This window comes from Clupea harengus, chromosome 1, assembly GCF_900700415.2.
Source record: "Clupea harengus chromosome 1, Ch_v2.0.2, whole genome shotgun sequence".
Lineage (NCBI taxonomy): Eukaryota > Metazoa > Chordata > Actinopteri > Clupeiformes > Clupeidae > Clupea > Clupea harengus.
This window is the reverse complement of record NC_045152.1, coordinates 1276402-1285503: the sequence shown is the minus strand read 5'-3', so window position 1 is coordinate 1285503 and position 9102 is coordinate 1276402. Positions and strand designations below refer to the sequence as shown.

General features: G+C 40.1%; 1 protein-coding gene across 4 annotated transcripts in view; it reads left to right on the top strand.

Moving 5' to 3' along the window:
- The first annotated feature begins 2140 nt into the window (after positions 1-2140).
- LOC105892193 (GRB2 related adaptor protein 2) overlaps positions 2141-9102 on the top strand; it is a 13296-nt gene continuing 6334 nt past the window's right edge. The window contains exons 1-5 of one of the 4 annotated variants that reach the window (XM_042708201.1): positions 2141-2564; positions 7260-7377; positions 7855-7910; positions 8261-8394; positions 8910-9001. In XM_042708201.1, coding sequence (XP_042564135.1) covers positions 8317-8394; positions 8910-9001 — 170 coding nt within the window. In that variant the 5' untranslated portion in view covers positions 2141-2564; positions 7260-7377; positions 7855-7910; positions 8261-8316. The other 3 variants (XM_042708220.1, XM_031560978.2, XM_031561043.2) reach the window with 3 other exon arrangements.

Sequence of the window (9102 nt, the reverse complement as noted above, 5' to 3'; positions counted from 1 at the left end):
ACAATATCTCAAATTGTGGTTTCCTTGATTAAATCTATTTGCGGTAAGCATGGGGCCTCAGAGCTGATCATGTCGATGTGTTTTTTAACACATAGTTTTTTGTTGTTGTCATTCTATATCTATAGAGGTAGGATGACAAGTTGTTTTAACATGCTTGACAATCTAAAATGAGGCCTTCCAGCAAACTGTACATAGTCTTTATAGAAACTATGATTTTATGCTTAAGCTGTCATTCGTCATTTGTGTTAAAGTTTCTTCACAGTTTTTTTTAAGTGAATCAAGATACTGATTTTGTTCCTCAAATTGCAGGGATATTAATAACGCCAAAGTCGTGGGTTACCCTATTTGCATTGGAAGTCTGTGGATGAAAGTTTCCAGTCAATAAGAAGGTGTATGTCAGAACCTCTGTCTGTTTTTTTTTTTCTATGGCAAGATCTTGACTTGGGTTTTGCCCAACTTTGCATAATGCACCCTACCAAATTAGGAGGCGTCAAATCTCACAGACAGTGCTGTGAGAAGAAACAAATAGTTTCTTAGAAATATTAGGAATTTATTACAAATAGCAGATTCATCCTCACTTTTCCTTGGTCAAAAGTGATGTCTGCAGGTAGATCAAGCATGGACTTAACTACCCAAAGTCCCTGAATGGGCAAATAAAATGGTCATCAAATTATTATAAAGAGCAAGGAGTGAGCAGGTTTGCATTTTACCGTGTCAGTTGCAGCGCTCATTACTGCTCGGTATACTTCCTGCTACAATACATAAAATGTCGATGTTGTTCCTTCTATCATTGTGTTCAAAGAACTTCTTCTTCTAAATACTTTTCTATTTGCTTTTGAATGGTAAGTTGCACAGAATGCTTAGAAAAGGTGTGATCTGTCTGCCCTTGTATATACACCATTGAACCTACCAATAACCATAAAGTTTTTAAGTACTTGTTGTGTCAATGGTATAAAGAAACATTCATTATATTATATATAAAAACAGGAACATAACCACAATGGAAACTGATGTTACTTCTGAATTGAAACCATTTAAGTACAATAGCTATAACATTCTGTTCGGGTTTTGTACATTACAGTGTTTAAAGTTTTACTTTTTTTTCAATCCACGGATTCACGTATATTTATTATAAAATTATATAAATATATAAGTTGTGGTAATTCTCCCAGCATATTTGGTTAAAACCTTGAGCATCAAGAGTCTAATGGCTTTGCGACCAGTGGTAAATCAGCTCCCAGTGTGGTTAGTGAGATGAAAATGAATGCATGCTTTTTCTTTCTCTCTCAGTTCCCCAATTCTGCCATGAAAAGTTCCTATCAAGAATTGAGATATTTTGGGTTTCGTGAAGGCAGGTGTGTTTGAAATTTCGGTTAGCATGGCATGTTCCCCTTTAACAAACCACAAAGCTTGAATAAACAAACAAACAAACAAACAAACAAACAAACTAAATCATTATTTAAAAAAGTAGCAATGCTGACTTCAATGCTGTAGTCTGTAAAGCTTATGTTACCACGATTGAGTTTTAGAAAGCAAAGCAAGACAGAAAAACAGTCTGTGTCCTGCACTGTTGTCCTGCATTTGTGTCTGTTGCACAGCTGTCAGTGGTTGTGTTGTCCTGCATGTGCGTCTGTGCGCAGCTGTCAGTGGTTGTGTTGTCCTGCATGTGTGTCTGTTGCACAGCTGTCAGTGGTTGGGCTGCGTGGTCCTGCATGTGTGTCTGTTGCACAGCTGTCAGTGGTTTGGGGGTGGGGGAGTGGGTTGTGACTATGGGGAATTGACAGCAAGTTTAGGCGAGAGAGCATAAGAGGGGAGGAACAGCAGAAAGAAACCACACTTCAAACCAGACCACATATCAAACCATGCTTCTCTGTTATAAAACCTAGCCCTGACACACTCTGCATAAGCACATGCTCACCCTTACGAGACAGTGGATAACATAACTAGATCATATCCAGTATCCAGGATCAGTCAACCTGTTTTAGTTCTTCTGAGAGGTCTGAACAAAAACAACATGCCTTTAATCGAATGACAGTAGCCTATGTAGTATCCTTGTGACGTGAGAATTTAAATGTATGAGCATATGGTTCTGAATTACCTGAACTGAGTATAAACTGCTTCAGAAACCATACAGTAGGCGATCTTGAGGGCTTATTTCTAATCCATTGTAGTTTCAGTGTGGGGGCACTGGCCATATAGAAGTTTCTCACGCGCAACATGACTTCTGGTGGGAGGAGTTTGCTGTTGCAGATACAGTTTGATACATCTTAGTAAATTTGAAAGGACGCTCTTTTACGTCAAACAGCTGTGGGTGATACTAGTGCCCTAAAGACAGATTTTAAGGGGATTTTTGAAGATTCTCGAACAAGCCTCGTTCTATATATATATTTGTTATTTTTTTTCCCGCAAGCAACAGGGTGGCGAGACACGTGTTTTCGAATCCATCGAAACTAAAAGTTTGATGCTGGATGTTCGATTCTCTAAGTCATGTTTGGCTGGATCCATGGACTTGCCTGACAGACCCGACAGCTAACCTGTCATCGAATGTCAAACAGTGGTGACTGGTAAGAGATTTCACATGTTATTGAGCGTGAGTAACCTAACAATTACCGTTAGTATGTGCTTAACGACTAACACTGCTACTATCATCTACCATCATTATTGTTTAATGTCCGTAATCCTCGTGCGCACATGAAGTAATAGCACATATAGGTATACATACATAAGGTGTTACTTTAGGAAATGTCTTAATGCTGACAACTAATTGGTCAAGTTTCAGTTAGTGTTTTCTGGGAGGGGGCTGGGTGCGATGTGGCACTCTTGCACGTTTGATGAAATCTAAAAATCACGAATTTCTTCAAATATTCCAACGGTATTTAATACTATTTTCTAGTATCACATGTTTATATATTTCCGCTTTCAGACAAATGAGAGACTGCTACTGATGTTCCCTGATTCCTTTTCTCTCAATGTCACTGCAAAGCCTAGTGGTACAGTGCCCAGGACTGTACGACATTTATACTGTTTAGTTGAGGAAGCAGTCCTCTCATCTCCATGGGTTTAATGGCAACAGATTCCAGTTACATTAATAACACCAAGACTATATGCAACATAACTATCATATTATATATTTAGTAAAGTGTCTGTTATTTCCCTAAATATATAAGCATGTGATATATCCTACAAATCTCAAATTACACTTTTTACTGTAATGTGTTGCTCTTTATCCCAAACAAATGTAGAGATTAGTATTTGCATGCTGTCCTTCTAAGTACACTGACAGATGAATGGGACCACAGTGATATGCAACACGTGGGAATGTACCAACATTTACCTATTTACTCAGTAATTAATACAGGCTTACTTCCTTAAAAGCACAGGGCCCAGGTTTGTGTGTGTGTGTGTGCGTGTGTGTGTGTGTGTGTGTGTGTGTGTGTGTGCGTGTGTGTGCGAACATGCATGTGTGTAATTCCGTTTTGAAGGGCTTTTTGTTAAATCAGAGTTTGTTCCTTGTTGTCATTATCCATCTATATCAGAAGTGTGAAACATAGGTTCAGCAAGTGTGCAAGTGCAAGCAACAGACTAATATGGAGTGATAATATCAACTGTTTTGCAATCAGCTGAAAAAGGCAAAGTTTAACTTTGGATATTCCAATTTACCCCGAGGGCCCAGTGGGAATGTTGTGAATGTTCCAGAACAACACCAGAGGTCTGTTTGGGACGTTTTGGCTAATATGTTGCAAGTAATTTAATTAAAGCATGTAATTATGAGTGAAAATGTGATTCACTCAAATCAATCTGAAGGATATTTGAATCATGTTAGAGTTGCATTGATGTCAATTGAAAAGAGTAAATTAAATTTAATTTATATGGCACCACAACAATAAAATTATCTCAAGGCGCTTTACAGAGCCCAGTGCCTGAACCCTCTTAGAGCAAGCACAATGGCGACAGGGGCAAGAAAAAACTCCCTGTTAATCAGGAAGAAACCTTAAGCAGAACCGCGGCACATAAGGGGGGGCCCATCTGCTTGAGGCCAGCCGGGTAGAGATCGAAAAAATATGGGGTGTCGTGTGGCAGAAGTGGGGAAACAATCAGCAACATAGCAGAAAAAAATCATACATGTAGCATGGTGAGCATGCTAGCATACAAGTGGTAAATATACACAGGGTAAATGTACACAGCATACATGTGATAAATGTACATGATACATACAAACATCATATGGTATATACATGATACATACAAAACAGCTTAGTTGGTATACAGTGTGCTTACACGGTTAGTATTACAAGGGAAAGTAGAGTAGGAGCAGAAAAATCTGGTCGATGGTAGCAATTATTTACATTGCAGGAAAATGCTAGCATAGAGTATAGGGTAGAATAAGGGTTTGACAGTATGGTGTGGATGGGTACGTGTGTACCAAGGGTTTCTACAAGTAGAACGGGTGGAGAGACTACAGAAGCATCCCAGAGCGAAGATAGTTTAGATTAGGAGGGGAAGGATTTGATTGTCAATTTATATTTTCTGCAACTGTGAATAGATTTGATTATAGTTCTTTTTTAGAGTGAAATGGAAAATGATTTCCAGACAATCCTTTCCACGATAGTCTCTGTCTGTTTCACGTACAGTTTCCCCCAGCCTTCTGTAGTATCAAGTGTTTTAACCAAGGACCCAGTTATGTCTGGATGACGTTGCATCTGTAAGCTGCATTTGTAAGTGTAAGTGACAGCCCCCATTCGCCTGACTGACACGACATCAACTCTCAGATCAGCTAGCAGCTAGATGGATAAGATAGCTTATCCTGGAGACACACAGCGATAACTATGGTTGTGTTTGGATGGAGAAAAATACCCTTTCACGGAAGAAACATTTCACTCTGAGGAAAGACTTTTTGCAGAATTATACCATATACCTAGATCTAGAATTTTGAAAGGTTCATTATGACATCAACAAATGTAATCAAATCCTGTATGTGATTGTCATTGTTTAAAGGATACATTTTAACAGGATATTTTGGGGCCTTTTTATTTGGCTAACATAGAACAGCTATGTCTATTTAGAGGTGGCTCAGATGTTTTCGTCTCTTGTCAGTCACATAGAATGTCAGTGGTAAATGACCACTGGTAAATTAACAAAAACATCCTGTGTCCTTTAAATCAGTGCCAAAAAGAGCTGTAGAGGTTGAGTTGTGATTATAAAAAGGGAAATCTGTATATATATATGTGTACTCACAGCACAGATTCAGAGAGCTCTAAACCAGAGACTAACAGAACTTATTTTTAGACAGCCTGAGAGCTGAATAACAGTGTCTCACATAGAGGCCGTGTATGCAGTGAAGGCTTATTTAGAGCATTGTTATGGACTCTCGTCTCTTTCATTCAACTTGGAAAGCATATCTCCTCTTTACACTCTCAAAATCCTATTCTCAAACCATTGTGTATGAAAGATTAAAAAGATGTAAAAAAAAAAAACGCAGTTTCGTCATCCTATTATGCCGAAACACTTCACATATACCGTAACAGCCTTTGTAAACTGGCCTGAAATCGTTTGATTTGACCCTCCCTCCCTTTCCAAAAAAAGCTTCTTTTGTGTGTGATTCTGTTTGCTTCACTGAATCTGTAATCCATTGCTGGTGACAGTGAAGAGGTGACGACAATAGCACTCATGGTATAAACAGCACATTTAAAAAAAAAAAAAAAAATAGGGAAGTAGAATTTAGCAGTGAGAGGGGGATGAGAGGAAGACCGTTTGCCAAACAGGCAAATTCATGACCTCCGAATCTTGCTGCATGCTCAGTCTCTATGTCTCTTACTGGATCTCCTTTTCTCTGTTTTTCACTTCCGTCACACACTCCTGTTTTCCTCTCCAGCACAGAGGATGAGTAGAAAGGCCACTTTGTACTTCTCTGCTAATTGAATTGAATCCCCATGTCTAGTACCCACGGGGATGTTTTGAGGGGCCTTCCTCCCCTCTCCTCACCAGGCACCAGGAGGCAAGTGATAGTAATTAGCGTCCTGTTTTCCCTCATATCCGCTCCCAATTACGTCCAGGCCGAGGAGAACGTACGAGACGTCTTCGCTGGAGGTCACTGCCCACAGAGCTCGGCATTGTCCCATAAATCAGAAATACCCGTTTTCAGTCCGTCAGAATGCCAGTGTCTTTTTTGGTTCTCTCTCTCCGCGGTGGTGTTTTCCAGAGCTATGTTTTGGGCTTTTTTCGCAGTCTGAAGAGTGAGAACCACCATTTTTCTAAAGGCTTTTGGTGCAAAAACAACAACAAGAACAATAAAACAATAAAACACAGCAAAGCTGGTGTACTGGCAATGTATAGAAATGAGCCATCCCATGCCATAGGGCACACTCGTTAGCTCATTTGATAGACTCTAATTCTCTTCCTCACTCTGTTAGATGACCATGTTGGGTATGGCTTGATATTATGTTTGCACCAGCTTTTGGACAAGAAATATTTAGTAAATATGCATCCAAATCAGCATATCAGTAGGTTTGTATTCCTTTGATTAGGTCAGGCAGGTGTGCTGTTGAAGTGAGGGATCTGACATATTAGTCCACACGGTGGGGAGAACCATCATAAAAGACTTACATTCAGTTATTTGTTATTAGTTATTTATTATTGAGAGAGGTTACACAATCATGGTGAAATATAGATACAAAATTGCAATTCATCTACTAATATTTGAAACTTGATGCCACAGTATTGTGAAAAAAACAGATTCCCTGAACATATGTGCACATATGGTTTTTTATGCGTGTCTGTGTCTGTCTGAGTTGTACTCAGATACCAATAGGATTTGGGACATAGGTCAGGTCTTTAGAAGTAAAACATGCCTCTTTGTGTTGTTACTGGAAATAATTAGTTGCAGAGATGTTGCAATATGTTGCGAAATACAACCAGTATAAGATTATGCTCAGGGTGTATCTGCTCATCAAGATGCATAACACTCTATTATTGAACATACTGATTAAATAAAACATCTATTGCACTCATTTCAGGCACACTTAATTTACACCATCTTTATTGAAATTAGGTAGGCAAGTTGTCTGTTTTACAGGGGCATAAATATATTTTGTAAACGGAAAGAGAAATGCTGTGTTGATTTAACACATGTTGTGATCTGGAACTGTAAATTGAATGGGAGTACCCTTTTCAGTGAAGTGGTGTCTGTCTGGGATTGAGCAATAACTGGGGATTTACTGATTCCAATCCACTGCTCATTGCAGTACTTTGTGCATTTGCAGTGCATGCAGAGCCACACAAGCTGTGAAACCTTCTCCAAGCAACAGTTGTTCTGCGTATGACTTCCCCGCAAGCCGTGCAAGCGTGGTAGAAAAGAAAGAGAAAAACTAACACACAAAGGTAGGTGACAGAAAGTGGCAGATAACTTCAGATGCCTCAGTGTTCAGCTCTCATCTGGTGTTGACAAGTCCTCTCACTCCAGTACTGCTCTCACGCTCTCTCTGTGCCATATTCAGGTCATTGGTAGGATACGTTCAGTGTGGTAGGTTGTGGTCAAAGTCCAGGTATAGCACGCTTACCTAAAATATGTTAACAATAAAACGGTAGTATTTGACTTCTCTCTGTCGTCACAAGGTGTGACCATTTTAAAGATACTTATTCACTACTGAGACCTATCAGTTTTTTTATGACTTGTCTGTCTTGGTTGTGGCACAAAGCCCACCAGCAGCTATTGGCAGCCATGAGAATCCTTTTTTTTTTTACATGGCTCTGAATGTGCTGTGCATGTGTTTAAAGAGGGATGCTTCTCGCGATGCTTTTTCACAGTCTCCTGCTGGTTTTCTCCGTCACTTAGCTCTGTCTTGTCTTGTTTTCTAGATTTAGTGGTGGATGGTTTCAACTACTGAAAGAAGTTCTCTTACACGCATCTGAAGGTAAAGACATGGGTCTTTTAATTGTATGGTGTGTGTGTGTGGGAGTTTGTGTGTGTGTGTGTGTGTGTGTGTGTGTGTGTGTGTGTGTGTGTGTGTGTGTGTGTGTGTGTGTGTGTATGGCTCTGGAGGCATAGACATTCCCCTCTCTTGGTGCTGATATATTTTTGTCGATGCCAATGACACTAAAATGTGAGTCCCATCAGCACCCTTGAATCTCTGAATCTCTCTCTCTCTCTTTCCTGCTCCCTATTTCTTTCTCTCTCTCTCTCTCTCTCTCTCTCTCTCTCTCTCTCTCTCTCTCTTTCTCTCTCTCTTTCCTTAACTTCCCTCTCTCTCTGTATTAATATTAGACCACCACGCAATCATTTGTTGTGGACTGTTCCACTGATTCTCCTTGTCTGCTGCCATGGAGGCGAGAGGAAAGTATGACTTCAATGGCACAGCTGAGGACGAGCTCAGCTTCCGGAAAGGAGACATCCTAAAGGTTGGCATTCAAAAGGTTATTACGTTATGATAGGGCACAGAGGTCACACTTTAGTTGGATAGTTCACCGTACACCATCAGAAAGCTATCAGTTAATAAGGAGTAATATAAATAGGTTAGGCTTGGGGTGGGTTAGGATGAGGCTGTGGTTAGACTTACTCAAAAATAGTCTCAAGTAGTTGAGATGGAACATTATATTACGTCTTTCAGAGTTTGGTGAAGGGTTGTTAGATAGCCACAAGTAGATTGGTTGTCTCTAATGGGCTATCGAAATAAAGTGTTTCAATCAGAGGTAACCCTGATGGTACAGCAAGACACTTATCAGGTTTTTCACAGAAACGTTTAGGTCAGGTCCTAAAGTCGACCTTGGGGCAGTGCGAATGAGAGCAAGCAGTAAATGAGAACATCTTGCAGCGCGTATGCTTCCTGTGGTTATGAACGACCTCTGAGGCAGAGATGCAGCGCACCGAGTTTGGCTTTCTGTCCTACTTACATGTAACCACGCGATGTACTCAGATCCTAGGTGCCCAAGATGACTGGTTTAAAGCAGAGCTTCATGGCCACGAAGGATTTGTGCCCAAAAACTATGTTGACAGACAGACTCCCAGGTAGAGTTTTTTAGTATGCGTGTGTAAGTATGTGCATTTGTGTGCAAGCATGTGTGGGAATCCGTGTGTAAGTATGTGTGTGTGTGTGTGTATTTGTGCGT